General features: G+C 38.6%; 1 protein-coding gene and 1 long non-coding RNA gene across 2 annotated transcripts in view; both read right to left on the reverse strand.

Moving 5' to 3' along the window:
• LOC133557554 (vesicle-fusing ATPase-like) overlaps positions 1 to 20,410 on the reverse strand; it is a 63,210-nt gene extending 42,800 nt beyond the window's left edge. Inside the window, exons 1-7 of the mRNA XM_061908106.1 lie at positions 20,284 to 20,410; positions 12,813 to 12,898; positions 12,634 to 12,730; positions 8,913 to 8,952; positions 5,471 to 5,637; positions 5,291 to 5,398; positions 80 to 155 (exon numbers count right to left, since the gene is read on the reverse strand). Coding sequence (XP_061764090.1) covers positions 80 to 155; positions 5,291 to 5,398; positions 5,471 to 5,637; positions 8,913 to 8,952; positions 12,634 to 12,730; positions 12,813 to 12,898; positions 20,284 to 20,295 — 586 coding nt within the window. The 5' untranslated portion in view covers positions 20,296 to 20,410. The remainder of the gene's footprint in view (positions 1 to 79; positions 156 to 5,290; positions 5,399 to 5,470; positions 5,638 to 8,912; positions 8,953 to 12,633; positions 12,731 to 12,812; positions 12,899 to 20,283) is intronic.
• On the reverse strand, positions 16,862 to 20,277 carry LOC133557556 (uncharacterized). The gene is made up of 2 exons (XR_009807792.1): positions 18,610 to 20,277; positions 16,862 to 18,544 (listed from the first exon to the last, which is right to left on the reverse strand). It is a non-coding gene; the product is annotated as an uncharacterized LOC133557556 (long non-coding RNA).
• Positions 20,411 to 21,906: the final 1,496 nt, after the last annotated feature.

Below are 21,906 nucleotides of genomic sequence, written 5' to 3' on the forward strand. Positions count from 1 at the left end.
TCATGTGAGCAGTGCGCCCTCTAGCGGCGCTTTAGGGTACCGTTATTTTGCTCCAGAAGGTCAAACATGTGCGACTCACCTATCAGCGTCATGGAGGAACTGTCGGACTTCTCAAATATCACCTGACTGTTCGGCAGCAGCAAACCAATCTCAGTCTGCAACAAAGACACGTAAGCATTAGCATCCCGTGCTGTCTAGGAAATGTGGTGCTTCCCATATGTTTACAGTGGGGCTCGTACAGGTCAACTCCCGCATGATTGTGGACATATCTCCACAGTGGAGAGCAACACAAATCATTTTAGTACAATTTATGTCTACCAGCATAACAAAAAACTCTCAAGTAGACCGCAATATTTTATGTCTGTCATTTAAACCAGTGGTCCCCAACCTTTTTGTATCTGCGGACTGGTCAACGCTTAATAATTTGTCTTGCGGCCCGGGGGGGTGTCCTTTTTTTTTTCTTTTTTCTTCTTTGTCATGAAAAAGGGACGTTTTTGTCATGAAAAGGGGAGTTTTTTGTGGTTAGTGCACTATTTGTAAGTGTATATTGTGTTTTTTATGTTGATTTAATAAAAAAAAAAAAAAAATAAAAAAGAAAAAATTATTCTGCGGCCCGGTACCAATCGGGCCACGGCCCGGTGGTTGGGGACCACCGATTTAAACTACAATCCCCAAAAGCAGTGATTTGGATTTTATTTTTTATGAAGGATCCCCATTAGCTCGTTGCCACCACAACCCACTAGTCTTCCTGGGGTCCACAAACTCAATACAATTACAAGTGAAAACATATAATTGTAACTATACAAATACAGAAACAAATAAAAGCCTCAATAAGAAACAAACAATTTACAGTCACAGAATAATAATTGCCATAAAAATATAACTACACAATACAAAACAAAACAAAAATCATCAAAGAGCAAACTAATTTACTTTCCTTTTAAAAACCTGTTTACTTTTAATGCCGGTGAGAATTCGAGGCAGGTTATTCCAGAGCGATACAGATCTATAAGTAAAAGATTTCAGCAAAGCATTCTTCCTGGGACGAGGGTGCACAAAAAGAAAGTGAAGTTGGGTAAATGGTGAATAAAAACAGAATACAAAGATTTGCAAATCCTTTTCAACTTACCGGTATATTCAAATGAATAAGCTGCAAAGACACGATATTTAATGTTCGAACTAAGAAACTTAATTTGTTTGTGCAAATTATCATTAATTTACAATTTAATGGCAGCAACACATTGCAAAAAAGTTGGCCATGGGGCATTTATACCACTGTGTTACATGGCCTTTCCTTTTAACAACACTCAGTAAACGTTTGGGAACTGAGGAGACCAATTTTTGAAGCTTTTCAGCTGGAATTATTTCCCATTCTTGCTTAATGTACAGCTTAAGATGTTAAACAGTCTCTGTTGTGGTATTTTAGCTTCATAATGTGCCACACATTTTCAATATGAGACACGTCTGGACAACAGGCAGGCCAGTCTAGTACCCGCAGTCTTTTACTATGAAGCCATGCTGTTGTAACACGTGGATTAGCCTTGTCTTGCTAAAATAAGCAGGGGCGTCCATGAAAAAGAGGTAGCTTGTATGCCAACAAATGTTGCTCGAAAACCTGTATGTACCTTTTAGTATTAATGGTGCCTTCACAGATGTGTAAGTTACCCATGCCTTTGGCACTAATACACCCCCATACCATCATAGATGCTGGCTTTTGAACTTTGTGCCTATAACAGTCTGGATGGTTCTTTTTCCTCTTTGTTCTGGAGGACACAACGTCCACAGTTTCAAAAAACAATTTGAAATGTGGACTCGTCAGACCACAGAACACTTTTCCACTTTGCATCAGTCCATCTTAGACGAGCTCAGGCCAGCGTTTCTGGGTGTTGTTGATAAATAGCTTTGGCTTTGCATACAAGAGTTTTAACTTGCACTTACAGATGTAGCGACCAACTTTAGTTACTTACAGTGGTTTTCTGAAGGGTTCCTGAGCCCATGTGGTGATATCCTTTACACACCGATGTCGCTTTTTTATGCAGTACCGCCTGAGGGGTCGCGGGCCTGTAATATATCTTACTTGCAGTGATTTCTCCAGATCCTCTGAACATTTTGATGATATTACAGGCTGTAGATGGTGAAATCCCTAAATTCCTTGCAATAGCTGGTTGAGAAATGTTGCTCTTAAACTGTTGGACAATTTGCTCACGGATTTGTTCACAAAGTGGTGACACTTGCCCCATCCTTGTTTGTGAATGACTGACCATTTCATGGAAGCTGTTTTTAAACCCAATCATGGCACCCACCTGTTCCCAATTAGCCTGTTCACCTGCCGGATTTTCCAAATAAGTGTTTGATGAGCATTCCTCAACTTTGTCAGTCTTTTTTGCCACTTGTGCCAGCTGTTTTGAAACATGTTGCCGGCATCAAATTCCAAATGAGCAAATATTTGCAGTTTGAACATTAAATATATTGTCTTTGCTGTCTATTCAACTGAATATAGATTGAAAAGGATTTGCAAATCATTGTATTTTGTTTTCATTTACAATTTACACAACGTGCCAACATCACTGGTTTTGGGGTTTGTATACTAAGGATGCTGAATACGGCTTGCCACTTCTGAAACGAGACCGATATCGGAGTTTTTGATAATTGTCCCAAACAGATAATGACTCACTTTAATATCATCAGAAATCATCACACTTACTTTTATTATTTAGTAGTGCAAAACTTGAAAAAAGGTTTGATCAAGTCAAACGAGTCGAACAGAACAATGGTAGGTATGAAACACTAACCTATTTATTATTAACTGTCCGGAATTGACTTATGCTGTCTTTAAGTTGAAGCGGAGTGGAAATTGTTTTATTTTGGTGACACATAAATTCATGAAGTCGGGCTCATTGAATGATGGGGACACGTTTGTTACTGGATACTTTGTATGACTTTGTATGCGTAAGTCATATGCAACTATTATTATTTGATACTTGTTTATATTGACAAATGTGTTTACAGTGCAATCCCAGGGCAACATGCTTTATCAGTATCATGCTTGAAAAGCTGTACACTGCAAAATGTGCTCATTGCAGCCACTAATCCTTACATCCATGTTTTGATCAGAAACAAAAAAATGGTTTTATTAATTTTTGTTACATGGGTTAAAGTGCAGTGCTGCTGAGTAAATATGATCAAATTTCTTATTAAATTTATCAAAGGTTTCAAATCGATCAAAACAGTTTTATAGTTTAAATAAGGTAAGCATTTTTATTTTATTCAGGCATTTTTAATCTTTTCTATTACAGACTAAAAAACTTAATTATTTGATCTATATTTCTGTATTATTTTTCTTTATATCATGTTAAGGTATAATGTTGTGCAGAGGTGTACTTATAACAATTTTATGGACAAATTTTACTATTTATAGTCGCAGTTGAGAGTGAGGGGGTGCGGAATCTTTTTTTTTTCAGCAGCCAAGAGGAGCCTTTATAACCTGTGAGCTGTTTTGAAAAGGTTTATCAGGTGTAGACCAAATAATATATCGTCAGAATCGCTTTGAAGTCAGAATCAATTCTGAATTTTGTGTGAGTTGATGTAAGATTTACAGCATTTTTCGGAGTATAATTCGCTCCGGAGTTTAAGTCGCACCTGCCGAAAATGCATAATAAAGAAGGAAAAAAACATATATAAGTCACATTTTTGGGGGCATTTTATTTGATAAAACCCAACACCAAGAATAGGCATTTGAAAGGTAATTTAAAATAAATAAAGAATAGTGAACAACAGGCTGAATAAGTGCACGTTATATGAGGCATAAATAACCAACTGAGAATGTGCCTGGTATGTTAACGTAACATATTATGGTAAGAGTCATTCAAATAACTATAACGTATAGAACATGTTATATGTTTACCAAACAATCTGTCACTCCTAATCGCTAAATCCCATGAAATCTTATACGTCTAGTCTCTTACGTGAATGAGCTAAATAATATTATTTGATATTTTACGGTAATGTGTTAATAATTTCACACATAAGTCGCTCCTGGGTATAAGTCAAACTATGAAAAAAACTGCGACTTGTAGTCCGAAAAATACGGTACATAACAACCTAGTACATATGTCTAGCTCGTGTGCTATTGTGTGTTTAGCTGTTGTGTAGCTGCTAGTAGCCTTTTGATAACAACTTTTATAAACTCGAAGAAATTTTGTTCTTATAGGAGAGCTTTGCACAAGTAAACACGACTGCTCATTTTGGATAGCTTATAGTGGACATTTTCCACACAATCCGAAATCATCCAATACTTTTGCTGATATAGAACCGATATCACTATTGGATCGGACACCCCTTATGTTGACAGCAGTGGTTGAGATGGCAGATGATGAAGAAAGGATGAAAAAAGTACCTTTTTTTCCCCGTTACAATTTTGAATATTTTAAAAGGCAAGTATATATATGATGACATGGCGAGATGGGTACAGTTCACATTTCAACCTGGGAATTAATAACGGTAAAGAACAGTATCAATTTTATGTACTTTTGTGTGTGGTGATAATCCTTTATAGAATGATAACAATATTTTATATTTTCATCTAACATTTACAAATGAATTGGTTATGATATGTGCAGACTAGTTATATATATATATTCTTGTTTTATTCTTACATTTAATTTTAATTTGTAGTTCTCAGTCGCACTTCCAAGCCATAAGATGGCAGTACAGTACAGGCTATCGATGGTATGTGTGAAACGAGGATGGAGCTTTTTCCAGTAAGCTAAATGTGTTATGTTGCGCCCTACGAACTGTTTGTACTGTAAGTAGTGTGCTTATTTAACTGTTTGATTGTAACTTTCATCATGGCTGTAGTTTTCATTACTAAATTTGGAGGTGCTGAAATCGCCACGTGACATATCTAATGCTAATAGTAGCATGTTTATGACAAATCCAATGTTAATTAGCATTAAGCTGGCACATTTTGGAAGAGTGGAGCCTTATTTTACGTTCAAGTGTGTTGCTTGGCTCCGTTTACTCCAAGGGGAAATCTCCGTAGCAAAGTCCGTGTAGTTCATCCAACATGATTATTAAGCCACACGATTCCAGTGCGCATGTGTTGCCCAAAATGCATTAATTAATTACGTTTTTTCGGTAATTGAAAAATTAGATGCTACTACTGACCGTCTGGAATTTTATTGTGTATATAAATATATATTTATATATACACACATACATATAGAGGGGAAACACCACAGTGTACAGGTTGACAATACTTCACTAAGAAGAAAAACAAGCCTGAGCTGACCTTATGTTTCTTGGCAGCCACATGGTCTCCTTTCAGGATGCTGGGGTCCATGCCCTCCATGTCTTTCACCAGCACCTCAATGGATGTATCGCCAAACTTGTAAACCATCTGAAAGACGAAGAAGAAGCCGGTGAGAGTTGGCAGGAGGCGGCAATGCAAGGCGAAGGACACAACACACACCTGCTGCCGCGTACTGAAGGCCTGGCCGCCGAACTGCTTGATGAAGTCGCTGGCCATGGCGTCTGAGTCGTAAGGACTGCTGTCTACCGTCTTCTTCTGCCAGAAGTCAATCTGCAGCGTCATGGAGCTGATGCACTGCTTGGACTTGTCGAACGTGTAGTTGGACACTGCGGGACAAAAGTGATGATAACAATGAAGGCTTGGATCACGGATGAACCCAACAGGATGAGAAGAGCGCTGTAAAATTGACCGAAAAGTAGGGGTACACAAAAAAATCGTGATTCATACTCATCCTGATTCTAAATCGATTCATATGTTTTCAAAATGGTATAAAAAATTATAATGTAAAAATATATATACATTTTTTTAAATTACATTTTTTTATTGAAAAACTTGTTTTTTAATACTTAATAAAATAAATAATACAATTTTAGTCCATCTCCATGCAACCAGAAAGAGCATTTGTTACATGTAACCCGTTTTGAAAACATGTCACTATAATTATTATACATCAAAATTAGGGCTGTCAAAGTTAACGCGTTAACTACAAGTTCCAATAGCGGCACTAATTTTTTTAATGTGCGATTAACGCACACGGGTTCTTTATGACTCTTGGGCATTTCTGTAGCCGGGGGGAGACTTGGCTGCGTTCACTAGTTACTGATGAGCCACAAGTGGGAAAATAGTGAGCAGAAATGGACAAAGAAAAGGGTACATTATGGAAATATCAGGTCTAAAGCCATGACGAGTTGTTCTCCTGCCTAATTTTTCCCTTGAGATGACATCATTGCAACCAATGGTGCTTCCGTGTTTAGAGTACAGGAAAATACTAACATAAAATGTAGACCGATACTGTGACTGCTATAGTAAAATAGCATGAAATCTCAACAGAAATTTAAGACGGTAGGCATGAAGTCAAAATTGGACTTCTTTTATTGCAGTCAGTCGGTCCGACATCAAAACAGGTCAGGGCACCTTCTCAAACTTTTCTGGCTTTAAAAAAAAACAAAAACGCTAAACTATACATCAAATTTAAATACACTAAAAATAAATCCGTCTTACATTACAATCATGCTTTGAGAAATACGTTTAGTAATGTTATTCTATGATATTTGCACCAAAAAAATTGGGCTTTTCCCGGCTGGGTCAAATATTGTTTCAATTCCTTTATAACATGTCCTGGTTGAGTCCTTAACTACAGAATGATTAGCAGGCAGGATATTACATTTTATTAATAAATATAGAAAGTTAAAACATTGCCATGCAGCGATATGAAGACCATTAAACTTGTAAAACATGTAATGTACAAAATATCAGAGGCATTTATTCAGTTAGAAATATCACATATTACATTACCAAACATTGTTGACAATCAAAGCATGATCATAACAATCCACATTTTGTGTTGTTATTGTTTGAAACTGGTATTTAAAGGCCTACTGAAACCCACTACTACCCACCACGCAGTCTGATAGTTTATATATCAATGATGAAATATTAACATTGCAACACATGCCAATACGGCCTTTTTAGTTTACTAAATTGCAATTTTAAATTTCCCGGGAATTTTTTGTTGAAAACGTCGCGTAATGATGTTGTGTACGCGTGACGTCACGGGCTGTTATGAATATGAGCGCTGCACACACACACAGCTAAAAGTCGTCTGCTTTAATGGCATAATTACACAGTATTTTGGACATCTGTGTTGCTGAATCTTTTGCAATTTCTTCAACTATAGTGGAGAAGTCACAGTAGAAAGACGGAGTTGGGAAGCTTTAGCCTTTAGCCACACAAACACACGGTGATTCCTTGTTTAAAATTCACGGAGGTGAAACTTTAGTATGGATCACAGCGGACATGGATCCCGACTACATGTCAACCAGCAGGTTTCGGTGAGAAAAATGTGGTTTAACAGTCGCCTCTTACCGGATATCAGCTGAGCTTGTGCCATCCATGCAGCTGCCGTCGACTTCCCCGAGACACTACTTCCGACTATCAGGTACAGTTAAACTCACTAAAACACCAGCAACACAATAGAAAGATAAGGTATTTCCCAGAATTATCCTAATAAATGTCTCCAAAAACATATGAATCCGTCTCAATGCAACGCGATTGCAATCGCGTTTTTTTTTTTTTTTCTAGTCCGTCACTATCAATATCCTCAAACACGAATCTTTCATCCTCACTCAAATTAATAGGGAAATTGTCATTTTCTCGGTCTGAATAGCTGTTTTTGTTGGAAGCTCCCGTTAAAAACAATGTGAATATATGAGGAGCCATCAACATGTGACGTCATCGTCTGCGACTTCCGGTAGAAGCAGGGCTTTTCTCCAGTTGTGAACTTTATCGTGGATGTTCTCTACTAAATCCTTTCAGCAAAAATATGGCAATATCGCGAAATGATCAAGTATGACACATAGAATGGACCTGCTATCCCCGTTTAAATAAGAAAATCTCATTTCAGTAGGCCTTTAAACATGGTGTAGCTCCTCCTCTGAATCCAAGTGCTCCTACGGCAGGAATATAAATTCTGTATTTCTACAAAAATACTAAATCTGGTAAGACACCAACACACTGCAGGGGTTATTGCGTGAAACTGGTATCTAAACATGGTGTAGCTTCTCCTCTGAATGCAAGTGCTCCTGGAGCAGGACTACAAATTCTGTATTTCTACCAAAATACAAAATCTGTCAAGACACCAACAGACTGCAGGTGTTGTTGTGTGAAACTGGCCGTTCAGTATTTATCCATCCATAGCGTTCTACTTGTATGGATTCTTCATTCATTACTCCAAGCAACGTTTGTAAGTTTTACAATATAACTGAAACAATTCTTTCTTATCAAACCGTCCCATGTGTGATGTCTGTAGGAGTGTTTTCATGCATATTTGTACGTACTATCGTAATGTAATCGAGGTAGCGTCATTAGTATTAGCTAATATACTAACACCTTATACTAACTTACAATGGTGTTCTTTTTGTATTGTTTCAGTTTTACAGATTCCTCAGTAAATTCACCAAAACGTCACCGTGGAGTTATTTAGTCTGGTTGGAGAGAGAGCTTTCGCAGCTAGCGGGTCCATGACGATGACTTCTGTTTTGTTTGATCAGCCGTTTTACTGCTGTTTTACAGACGCCATTTGGAAACAATTAAGGTATGTAAATAAATACTGACACAATCTTTCTTTGTAAATAACTCATTTCACAACTTATATATCTGCGGTTTATAGTCCAGTGCGACCTAATATATGGGAACGTATGAGTTTCTTCTAAAATGTAATGTGTGCACTCTGTAGTCTGGAAAACACAGCAATAAATGTATCAAAATACATCCTTATCCTTATAGTTTTTCATTTTTATATGCAGCGCCTGCATCGGAGCCTTCGCATTAGGCCTCAGATGTACCTAATGAAAGGGCCAATGAGAGCATCTTTAAAGCTCACCTTCCACATCTTGTCCTATCGATAGACCGGCCCATTTTCTCTGCGGGGGACAAAAGGAGAGGGGTGGACGTCAGTGTTTCCACGGGTAAATACACAAACATCTATTTACACTTGTTAGAGAACGCAGAGGATGAAGTGAGCGTGGTACCTGAGTGCTGGTGTGACAGGCGGCAGCCCAGGTTAAAGATGGAGGAAAAGGCGGTAGACACAAGGCGGGGTTAAAAAGAAAGAAGAAGCAGTGACAGAGACAGCCGTGCAAAGAGACGAGCGCTCAAAAACAAGCGGAGCAGTGTAAGCTTCTGTATTCACGCTGCATCTTATAATTAAATGGGTAAAATAGACGTTTGTAAGGAGGTTATTATAGACTTCTTTACCAAAGCTTTTATGGCTTGACACTAAATTTATGCCACAGAATTTTTTGTGTTTGAATTCTGTGGACCTACTTTTTTCAATCAAAAGGTGCTGACAATTTCATTGAGTAAGAGTCTGTGTACAAAATGTATGGGTTCAATAATTCAGTGAGTTTATTGCTTCACAACTCAAGAATCACTTCCGGTAAATAAAGACTAAAGCAATTGATCCTGTTTGAGAACCACCCAATGAGGCGCTTCAGTCTAAACCGGTGGTTCTTAACCTGGGTTCGATCAAACCCTAGGGGTTCGGTGAGTCGGGCTTAGGGGTTCGGCGGAGATCAAGACACACCCGACTCTTCGTGTAAATAAAAACTTTTCCCTATCGGCGTATTACGGATAGGACAACAGCAGAAGTCACGCTGATTTGCAGGTGTGTAATTTGTTTTGAGTTCATGCACTGTGTTGGTTTTGTTCTTTAAACAAGGTGATGTTCATGCACGGTTCATTTTGTGCACCAGTAAAGAAAACATGTTAACACTTTAGTACGGGGAACATATTCACCATTAATTAGTTGGTTATTAACATGCAAATTAGTGACATATTGGCCCTATTAAGTACTTGGGGACGGCGTGGCAAAGTTGGTAGAGTGGCTGTGCCAGCAATCTGAGGGTTACTGGTTCAATCCCCACCTTCTACCATCCCAGTCACGTCCGTTGTGTCCTTGAGCAAGAGACTTCACCCTTGCTCCTGATGGGGGCCTGGTTAGCGCCTTGCATGGCAGCTCCCGCCATCAGTGTGTGAATGGGTGAATGTGGAAATACTGTCAAAGCGCTTTGGGCTCCTTAAAAAGGGGTAGAAAAGCGCTATACAAGTACAAACATTTACCATTTTTACCTATTAAAGCCTTATTCGGCATGGCTTTGTTATAACCCTAATCCTCTAACCCTGGCCCTAACCAAATGTCTCTAAATTAAGTCTTTGTTACTTAGAATATGTTCCCCTAGTGTCCAAAAAACTCTAACTAATATCTTTGTTACTTAGAATATGTTCCCCATACTAAAGTGTTACCAAAAACATATAACTTTGTCTTGAATTTGAAGAAAAAAAAACATTTTATTTTTCACTAAAGAAGGGTTCGGTGAATTCGCATATGAAACTGGTGGGGTTCGGTACCTCCAACAAGGTCAAGAACCACTGGTCTAAACTAACTGGAAGTGGCTCTTGAGTTTTGAAGCAACAATTATATCTCCATTGCATTTTTTTACACTATATATTTTATACAATTATTTCTTTATACTCTGAATTTTTTACACACTAAATATTTTAAACATCTAATTTTTACATATTTTTCATACACTTTATTTTATAAATACACTTCTTTCACATGATTTTTCTGCATTTATTTATTTTTTTCTGAACTTCTATGCACTGATTTTTTAATTAAATTTTTTACACAGAATTTTAAAACACTGTATTTCAACAAAGGGAATTTTTAGATAAACATATTTTGCTCCTAATTTTTTATTTACCGAAAATGTCAGCATAATTTAATGTAAAAATGCAGTTCCATATATTCATCGTCTAAAAAAATCTTTCGTAATGAAGAAACATAATAACCTCCATGCGTTTCCTTAATTTGCTACTTTGCTTGGAATTTTGAAAAAGTCTTAAAAAACATTGTGCAAAAGTAAAAAAACAAATCTTTGTGTTATTATTAGTTAGTGAGGAGTAAGGCTGTCCCAATCTAAAAATTATATTGTCTAATTTTCAGCAAAAAAAAACAAGTATGGGATGATATTGGCTTCTATGTAAAATGTCCGATACATGCAGTCCCACAGCTTGAGTGATATCATGTGCGATACAAGCAGTGCTGCAGCATGTTTACTTCTGCTTGATCTCATGTGCGATACAAGCAGTTATGTACCGTGTTTACTTGTGCGTGATCTCATGTGCAATACAAACAGTCCAGCAGCCTGTTTACCTGTGTGATATCATGTGCAATACAAGCAGTCCAGCAGTGTGTTTACCTGTGTGATATCATGTGCGATACAAGACGTTTTGCAGCGTGTTTACGTGTGTGTGATCTCATATGCAATAGAAGCAGTCCTGCAGCTTGTTTACCTGTGTGTTATCATGTGTGATACAAGCAGTCTTGCGACGTATTTACTTGTGTGTGGTATCATGCGCAATATAAGCTGTTCTGCAGCGTGTTGGCTTGCGTGTGATATGATGTGCGATAAAAACAGTTCTGCAGCATGTTTATTTGCGAGTGATATGATGCGCGATACAAGCAGTTCTGTAGCGTTTACTTGTGTGTGATATCACGTGCTACACAAACAGTTCTACAGCGTGTTTACTTGTGTGTGACATCATGTGCAATACAAGCACTTCTGCAGCGTGTTTGTGTGTGATATGATATGCGATACAAACAGTTCTGCAGCGTCTTTACTTGTATGTGATAGTATGCAGGATACAAGCAGTTCTGCAGCGTGTTGTGCGTGATCACATGTGCGATACAAGCAGTCCTGCAATGTGTTTACCTGTGTGTGTTATATCATGTGCGATACAAGCAGTCCTGCAGCGTGTTTACTTGTGTGTCGTATCGTGTGCGATATAAGTATCTCTGCAGCATGCTTGCTTGTGTGTGATGTGATGCGCGATACAAGCAGTTCTGCAGCGCGTTTGCTCGTGTGTGATATGTGCGATACAAACAGTTCTTCAGCGTGTTTACATGTGTGTGATATCATCATGGCACGCCGTGGCTCGGTTGGTAGAGCGGCCGTGTCAGCAACTTGAGGGTTCCAGGTTCGATCCCCAATTGCGCCATCCTAGTCACTGCCTTTTTTGATCTTGGGAAGGACACTTTACCCACCTGATCACCCACAATGGTTTAAATGTAGCTTAAATACGTGGATAATGGGTTTCACTATGTAAAGCGCTTTTGAGTCTCTAAAGAAAAGCACTAAATTAATTTAATTCACAATTCACTTCACATGCGTGATATAAGCAGTCCTGCAGCATGTTTACATGTGCAAAGCTGGACGGCTGTCCTACAATAAGCACACATGTTCTTCTATTTTAGGCAAGTCATTTACAAAAGGTAAAAGTGCTCGGCTAAAAGGCTGAACAGTGTTAATGTGGTATGGTAATACAGGTCATTTTTTAATGACTATAGGTTATGTCTCTATCGCGATATGTATCGTTTTATCGCCAAGTACTACTTTCAATACATGAATCTTGACTTTTTTTAGCTTCATTAGGTCGTGTTAGAATGTCGAAAGCAAAGCTCAGTATAAAAACAACACAAGAACGAAGCCTCCATGCAGACTTAAGTGACAGAAAGTGAGCCTGGCCAGGTGTTTTCCTACCTGCGGCAGACTGAAGGCGATGGTGCCGGCGTTGACGCTGGGGTGCGTCGTCAAGCTGAACACGTACTTGTGCGTTACGTTGCGCACGGTGACGTGTCTGCGGCGACATGGGGAGGAAATAGGATGTACCGTTGCTGTCACATGACGGCGTGGAATAGCGAAAAGGGGAGCGGACTCACTGTTCGAAGTGCGCCTCCTTCTCGTTGATGACAGCAAAGTTGGTCAAGGAGAGCTTCTCTGTTGGGCACCGCGCCACCTGCATCACCTGGCAGGGTGTAGAAACTGTTAATCGCCGTAACAAGATTGGTCATTCATAAAATGTACTACGCTACAGCGGTACCTCGATTTACAAACCCTATAAATGCAAACCTTTCGATTTACAAACTTTTACATGGAGCCAAAAATGTCTCAGTGTGCGAACGCTTCATTCATTCATTTTGTGTCACGCCTGCAGGACAAAAAGCAGGCCCAAGTATTTACTTGTGTGATATCACGTGCGATACAAGCACTCCTAAAGCTTGTTTGCTTGTGTGTGACATGTGCGATACAAGTATTTCTGCAGCGTGTTTACTTGTGTGTGTGATATCATGTGAGATACAAGCGGTTCTGCAGCTTGTTTACTTGTGCGTGATATCATGTGCGATACAAGCAACTCTGCAGCGTGTTTACTTGTGTGTGATATCTTGTGAGATACAAGCACTTTTGCAGCTTGTTTGCTTGTGTGTGATATCATGTGCGATACACGCAGTGTTGCAGAGTATTTCCTTGTGTGTGATATAATGTGTGATACAAGCAGTCCCGCAGCGTGTTTACTTGTGTGTGATATCATGTGCTATACAAGCGGTCCTACAGTGTGTTTACTTGTGTGGTATCATGTGTGATACAAGCACTTCTGCAGCGTGTTTACCTGTGTGATATCATGTGTAATACAAGCACTTCTGCTGCATGTTTACTTGTGTGATATCGTGTGCGATACAAGCACTCCTAAAGCTTTTTTGCTTGTGTGTGATATCATGTCCGATACAAGCGGGCCTGCTATGTGTTTACTTGTATGTGATATAATGTGTGATACAAGCAGTTCTGCAGCGTGTTTACATGTGTGTGATATCATGTGCGATAGAAGCGGTCCTGCAGTGTGTTTACTTGTGTGACATCATGTGCGATACAAGCACTCCTAACGCTTGTTTGCTTCTGTGTGATATCATGTCCGATACAAGCGGTCCTACAGCGTGTTTACTTGTGTGTGATATCATGTGCAATACAACCAGTTCTGCAGTGTGTTTACTTGTGTGTGATATCATGTGCGATACAAGCAGTTCTAAAGCGTGTTTGCTTGTGTGTGATATCATGTGCAATACAAGCCATTCTGCAGCGTGTTTGCTTGTGTGTGATTATATGTGCGATACAAGCAGTCCCCAGTGTTTACTTGTGTGACATCATGTGTAAGACAAGCAGTTCTGCAGCGTGTTTACTTGTGTGCGATACAAGCAGTCATGCAGTGTGTTAGTGTGTGATATCATGTGCGGTACAAACAGTCCTGCAGTGTGTTTACTTGTGTGTGACATGTGCGATACAAGCACTTCTGAACAGTGCTCTTTCCCAAGTTGCCAGGCCACCTCCTTGATCCACATCATTTATAATCGTGCACGATTAACAAAGATGCATCAAACATAGCAGAACATCAATAGTAAAGGGAAAAAACTATCACAGTTCTGCAGAAGTTTGTTGTACAAATCTGCCTCCGGCCTGCTGGGTCCAGTCCCGCGTCCATCTGGGGTTAGTGACCTTGTATGTGGTGTCTGTGATCTCTTCTCTTTCCTTTCTTCATTTTTTTTTCTTTCCTCAGGGGGCTGATCCGCCAGGGAGGTTGATTGGATGTTCCATCTCCATCGCTGCAGGTGGGGCTGGTGGTTCCCTTGGCCACGTGCTGGGCAGTCCTGCCGCGGCCGGCTTGAGTGGGCCCGGTTGCTTGTGGGGCGAGGAGGGGGGGGATCTCTGGGTCCCTCAGGGCAGATCGTCCCATCCTTTAGCCGCATGGTGTATGGTCCTTCGCTGGCATTGGGGCTGGCTGTCACCTGCTTCTCCCGTGCCTTGTCCTCTCCCGGGCACGTCTGTCTATGGCCTACCGCTGGCCTGCCAGGCAGCACGGTGAGCCCTATTCTTGGGTTCCAGTCACTGGCCAATCTGCCTGCACGGGGCCGGGGGTCCCTTCTTCCCTGTGTAGCGCACCTGCCTTTTTAAAGTTGGCTTTCTAGGTGGCTGAGGCAATACTTTTGCTCCCGCGCGGACTGGGAAACAAATATATTGTACATGCAAACACCCATACACACAATTATTCATTCATGTATACACACACACATAGGTACATACGCTCTAAGGCTGGGCGACAAGGACCAAAACTGATATCGCTGTATTTTTATTTTGAATAACGGTAACCGATATATTTGGGCTGGGCGATAAATTGATATACTGTGTATATCGCGGGTTTATCTCTGTGTGATATAGAAAATGACAATATCGTATAGCTGCAGGCATTACACTACAGGCTCTTCCCACTCTTTTCTGTCTCTCCTTCTCACAGAGACATAAAACAAGCACACCTTCTTACAAACGTCACCTATTGTCGCGTCATACGCCCTCGCGGAGCAGAGAGGAAGCAGCATTGGTAACGTTAGCTGTGGTGCGGGTGGTAATACAAGAGAAAGAAGATGCGAATCTGGTAGCAAATGAAGGAAGAATTCAATCCCAAGAAAAACAGCAGGGGCTCCACTGTCTGGCGGTGGTTTGGCTTCAAGCGGGAAGATGTCGAACAGACAACCGTAATTTGTCAAGTGTGGAGCAGAAGTGTAGCTACAAAAAGTAGCATAAGGGCTTGGCGATATACCGATATAAACGATATATTGCGGGTTTGTCTCTGCGATATAGAAAATGACTATATCCTAATATTCGAGTATACGTTCTCACACAGTTGCTTTTAGCTGTGGGCATTACACTACGGGCGTTTCTCACTCCTTCTCGTCTCTCCTTCTCACAGAGACGTAAAACAAGCTCACCTTCTTACATATGTCACATACTGTCGCGCGTGTAACGTCAAACGCTCTTGCCGAGCAAAGAGGTAGCGGCATGGCTAATGTTAGCTGAGGCAGGTGGTGCAAGAAGAGCGGAGCGAGTGACATTACAAAAGAGAAAAGGTGCAAAACTGATCACAAATGGAGGAAGAACAATTAATGCCCCAAAAAAACAGCAGGGGGTCCATAATCTGGCAGTGGTTTGGCTTCAAGCGGGAAGATATTAATCAGACAACAGCAATATGCAAAGTTTGCAGCAGAAGTGTTACTACAAAAGGTAGCAGCACTACTAATTTGTTCTTTCATTTAAAAAGTCACCAACGAGAGAATGAAGGGTATCTAAAAAATACAGTTTTGGTAAATTGAATCAGTTGTGATTTCCCTCCGTGCGTGAAAGTTTAAAAGTAGCATATATTGAAGCAGTATGAACAAGAATGTTTTAATGTAGACACATAGAATCATCATACTGCTGTGATTATATGTATCAAGTGTTCATTCCAGGCTAAGGAAAAATATCGAGATATATATCGTATATCACAATATGGCATAAAATAACGTGATTTTGATAAAAGACTATATCGGCAAGCCCTAAGTAGCATTACTGCTAATATGTAGCATCATTTGAAAAGTCATCCGCTAGAGAATGAAGAGGGCTTGCTCCGCATTTCAACATCTCCATTCGGTGCTAAACAAACAAAATGCCGAGGCAAACATTTCCAGATCAAGACCGTATGAAAAAAATAGTCAACAACAAAAGGAGATAACGTCCGCAGGAACCTACCACATAGCGAAGGACGAACACTATTTGATTTCCTAGTATGCAGCTCATTTTGTATTTGACAGTTATTGAAATATCTTGTGTGACATCATGCACAAAGGTGCACTTTATTTGTTTTAAACTATTGTAGTGGCGTTCTGAACAAAAAGTGCACTTTAATTTAGTATTGTTTTGATATGTCATATTAGTGACATCATGCACAAAAGTGCACTAATAGCTTGTTTTAAAATGTCTCTGACAATCTTACAATTTTTGTTTGGAAATGACATGCATGTTTGTGCCACTGCTTAATAACTGTTTGATAAATACAGTTTTGATAAATTGACTTAGTTGTGATTGCCCTCTCTGCATGAAAGTTTAAAATGAGCATATATGAATGCAGTACGAAGAAGAATGTTTTAATGTAGACACATAGAATCATCATACTGCTGTGATTATATGCATCAAGTGTTCATCCAAAGCCAAGGCAAAATATCACAATATATATCGTGTATCGTGACATGGCACAAAAATATCGAGATATTAATAAAAGGCCATATCGCCCAGCCCCAACAGTATCTGATACATAGTGTTTTTTTTTTTTTTTAAATAACATTCAAAGTGCTTAAGGTTGCCTCAGTCTTTTGTGGCTCGATAACCAGTGTGAGCGCTCAGATTATTTCTCAGAGTACCAAAGAACTGGACAAATGTCATCATCAATCAATCAATGTTTACTTATATAGCCCTAAATCACTAGTGTCTCAAAAGGCTGCACAAACCACCACGACATCCTCGGTAGGCCCACATAAGGGCAAGGAAAACTCACACCCAGTGGAACATTGGTGACAATAATGACCCAGTGGGACGTCAGTGACAATGATGACTATGAGAACCTTAGAGAGGAGGAAAGCAATGGATGTCGAGCGGGTCTAACATGATACTGTGAAAGTTCAATCCACAATGGATACAACACAGTCGCGAGAGTCCAGTCCAAAGAGGATCCAAGACACAGCAGCGAGAGTCCCGTTCACAGCGGAGCCAGCAGGAAACCATCCCAAGCGTAGGCGGACCAGCAGTGCAGAGATGTCCCCAGCCGATACACAGGCGAGCAGTACATGGCCACCGGATCGGACCGGACCCCCTCCACACGGGAGAGTGGGACATAGAAGAAAAAGAAAAGAAACGGCAGATCAACTGGTCTAAAAAGGGAGTCTATTTAAAGGCTAGAGTATACAAATGAGTTTTAAGGTGAGACTTAAATGCTTCTACTTCTATGTATGGAGAATCAGGATGACTGGAAGCAACGATGGAAGGCTTGTCCGAGGACAACCTAGAGATGATTGTAAACAATGTGAGGATGTGAGGCGCTCTACTACCCGTGACGTCACACGCACATCGCCTGCAACTAAGGCTTTTTTATTAGCGACCAAAAGTTGTGAACTTTATCATTGATGTTCTCTACTAAATCCTTTCAGCAAAAATATGGCAATATCGGGAAATGATCAAGTATGACACATAGAATGGAACTGCTATCCCCGTTTAAAGGCCTACTGAAATGATATTTTCTTATTTAAACGGGGATAGCAGGTCCATTCTATGTATCATACTTGATCATTTCGCGATATTGCCATATTTTTGCTGAAAGGATTTAGTAGAGAACATCCACGATAAATTTCGCAACTTTCGGTGCTGACAAAAAAGCCCTGCCTCTACCGGAAGTCGCAGACGATGATGTCACATGTTGATGGCTCCTCACATCTTCACATTGTTTTTAATGGGAGCGTCCAACAAAAACAGCTATTCGGACCGAGACATCGACAATTTCCCCATTAATTTGAGCAAGGATGTAAGATTCGAGGATATTGATAGCGACGGACTAGAAAATAAAAAGTTAAAAAAAAAAAAACGTGATTGCATTGGGACGGATTCCGATGTTTTTAAGACACATTTACTAGGTTAATTCTGGGAAATCCTTTATCTTTCTATTGTTTTGCTAGTTTATTAGTAAGTTTAATATTACCTGATACTCAGAAGGGTGTCTCCACGGGTGTGTTGACGCGCAATGTCTCAGGGGAGTCGACGGCAGCTATGGACGGCACAAGCTCAGCTTTTCTCCGGTAAGAACTGACTTTTTAACCACAATTTTCTCACCGAAACCTGCTGGTTGACATGTGGTCGGGATCCATGTCCGCTTGACCGCGCTGTGATCCATAGGAAAGTTTCACCTCCAGGAATTTTAAACAAAGAATCACAGTGTGTTTGTGTGGCTAAAGGCTAAAGCTTCCCAACTCCATCTTTCTACTGTGACTTCTCCAATATTAATTGAAAAAATTGCAAAAGATTCAGCAACACAGATCCCCAAAATACTGTGTAATTAGCGCTCATATTCCCTAACAGTCCGTGACGTCACGCGTACATGTCATCATTACGCGATGTTTTCAAGAAGAAACTCCCGGGAAATTTAAAATTGCAACTTAGTAAACTAAAAAGGCCGTATTGGCATGTGTTGCAATGTTAATATTTCATCATTGATATATAAACTATCAGATTGCGTGGTGGGTAGTAGTGGGTTTCAGTAGGCCTTTAAATAAGAAAATCTAATTTTAGTAGGCCACTGGTTCTCAACCTTTTTTCAGTGATGTACCCCCTATGAACATTTTTTTAATTCAAGTACCCTCTAATCAGAGCAAATAATTTTTGTTTGAAAAAAAGAGATAAAGAAGTAAAATAAAGCACTATGTCATCAGTTTCTGATTTATTAAATTGTATAACAATGCAAAATATTGCTCATTTGTAGTGGTCTTTCTTAAACTATTTGGAAAAAAATATGTAAAAATAACTAAAAACTTGTTGAAAAATAAACAAGTGATTCAATTATAAATAAAGAATTCTACACATAGAAGAAATCATCAACTTAAAGTGCCCTCTTTCGGGATTGTAATAGAGATCCATCTGGATTCATGAACTTAATTCTAAACATTTCTTCACAAAAAAAAAGAAATCTTTAACATCAATATTTATGGAACATGTCCACAAAAAAATCTAGCTGTCAACACTGAATATGGCATTGTTGCATTTATTTTCAGTTTATGAACTTAAATTCATATTTTGTTGAAGTATTATTCAATAAATATATTCATTAAGGATTTTTGAATTGTTGCTATTTTTAGAATTTTTTTTTTTTTAATTTACGTACCCTTTGGCATAACTTCAAGTACCCCCATTTGAGAACCACTCTTTTAAAGTACCTGTTTGCACATACTTGACTGCTATCTGCTGGCAGCACGCAGCATTACATTCACTGCACATTCCCAAAACTCATTTATTAAAATTGCCACTGACAAAATATGACCAAAACGCAAGCAAAGGAAATATTAATATGAACGTCAACATTTAAAATACACACTGTTGTTAAATTATCAGTGGTAGATATGAAGAAAATTAGTCAATAAGCGTCTTCCTGCTCCTTTTCGGACATGTTGAATTGGCCAATTTTAGTCACGTGACGTGCCGAGCTCTCCTGAGACAAATCCACCTTTTAGGGCAGCAACACTTGCTTACACATCACTTTAGCGCTAGAATATAAAGCCGTCCTTACTTTCTACTGCTTTGGAGCAAAGTTTATCACATTTAAGTGCCACCTAACTCGTGTTAGTGGACTATAAAATGTGTCTTTCCGGGATGCCAACTTTTGAATGACAAGTATATTTTTGCCACACTCTCGAGGAACTTAAGACACGCTTTCAAGCCTTTAAAAGGCGACTTTTAACCGTCACTAAAGTAGCAATGTGTGTGTTTTCGATGTTTATAACAAGTTCCACTCACCCTCGATGTCATTTTTGTCTTTGGAGTTTGACGCTTGATCCCAAAAAAGTGCAAACTAGAACTCAACGAAGTCCTTCCGCTGACAGAGCAACGGCACACTCCGCCAAGTATCGCGAGAACAGGCGGGATCTTGTGGCATCATGTGACCAAAATACATAAACGTCACCGGAGCGTGAAAGTGTTTATTTTGTATAATGTGATACTGTACACTTATTTTAGTAGGAGATTGAAATTTCTATATTTATGAAAGACAGCAATCTAAAAAATGATTATTTATATTTTGTTGCAAGCAATTTTTTTTATACAATAAGGTCGATTTCTGAGCGTAATACCCGAATTCTACCATTGGATCGATGATTTCGAATCATTAATATCTCAGAAAATGGTAAACAAAAAATAAGCCATTAAATAATTGTCTTTACTTACAATAATTGAAGTTTAGAACATTTTTTTTCATTTTGTATTTTCTTTAACATGTTATGTTTGTTGAACAATATTGATTGCTCAACCTACTGAATATCTGTTATTTTGCTATGTATTAGAATTGCCTTGGTTTGTTCGTATATTGTCAATATGAATAGAACTGAATAGAATAGAATAGAATAGAAAGTACTTTAAGTCTCACCTTAAAACTCATATTCGTATACTCTAGCCCAGGGGTCACCAACCTTTTTGAAACCAAGAGCTACTTCTTGGGTACTGATTAATGCGAAAGGGCTACCAGTTTGATACACACCTAAATAAATTGCCAGAAAAAGCCAATTCGCTCAATTTACCTTTAATAAATAAATAAATATATATATATATATATATATATATATATATATATATATATATATATATAAATGTCATTCCGTTGTACATTTTTTTCCTTTTATGCAAGTTTTTTTGTAGAGAATAAATTATGAAAAAAACACTTAATTGAACGGTCTAAAGAGGAGAAAACAGGAAAAAAAATGAAAATTACATTTTGAAACATAGTTTATCTTCAATTCCGACTCTTTAAAATTCAAAATTCAACCGAAAAGAAGAACAGAAAAACTTGCTACTTTTTGAAAAAATTAAAAACATAATTTATGGAACATCATTAGTAATTTGTCCTAATTAAGATTAGTTTTAGAATTTTGATGACATGTTTTTAATAGGTTAAAATCCAATCTGCACTTTGTTAGAATATATAAAAAATTAGACCAAGCTATATTTGTAACAAAGACAAATCATTATTTCTTCTACATTTTCCGGAACAAAAATTTTAAAAGTAATTCAAAAGACTTTAAAATAAGATTTAAATTTGATTCTAAAGATTTTTTAGAATTGCCGGATATTTTTTTTTAATTTGAATCATAATAAGTTTGAAGAAATATTTCACAAATATTTTTTGTCCAAAAAACAGAAGCTAAAATGAATCATTAAATGAACATTTATTTATTATTCTTTACAACAAATACTTAAACATTGATTTAGATTGTCAGGAAAGAAGAGAAGGAATTTAAAAGGTAAAAAGGTATATGTGTTTAAAAATCCTAAAATCATTTTAAGGTTGTAGTTTTTCTCTAAAATTGTCTTTCTGAAAGTTATAAAAAAGCAAAGTAAAAAAATAAATGAAGACCAAGTCTTTAAAAT

Source organism: Nerophis ophidion, linkage group LG08 (assembly GCF_033978795.1).
Source record: "Nerophis ophidion isolate RoL-2023_Sa linkage group LG08, RoL_Noph_v1.0, whole genome shotgun sequence".
NCBI lineage: Eukaryota > Metazoa > Chordata > Actinopteri > Syngnathiformes > Syngnathidae > Nerophis > Nerophis ophidion.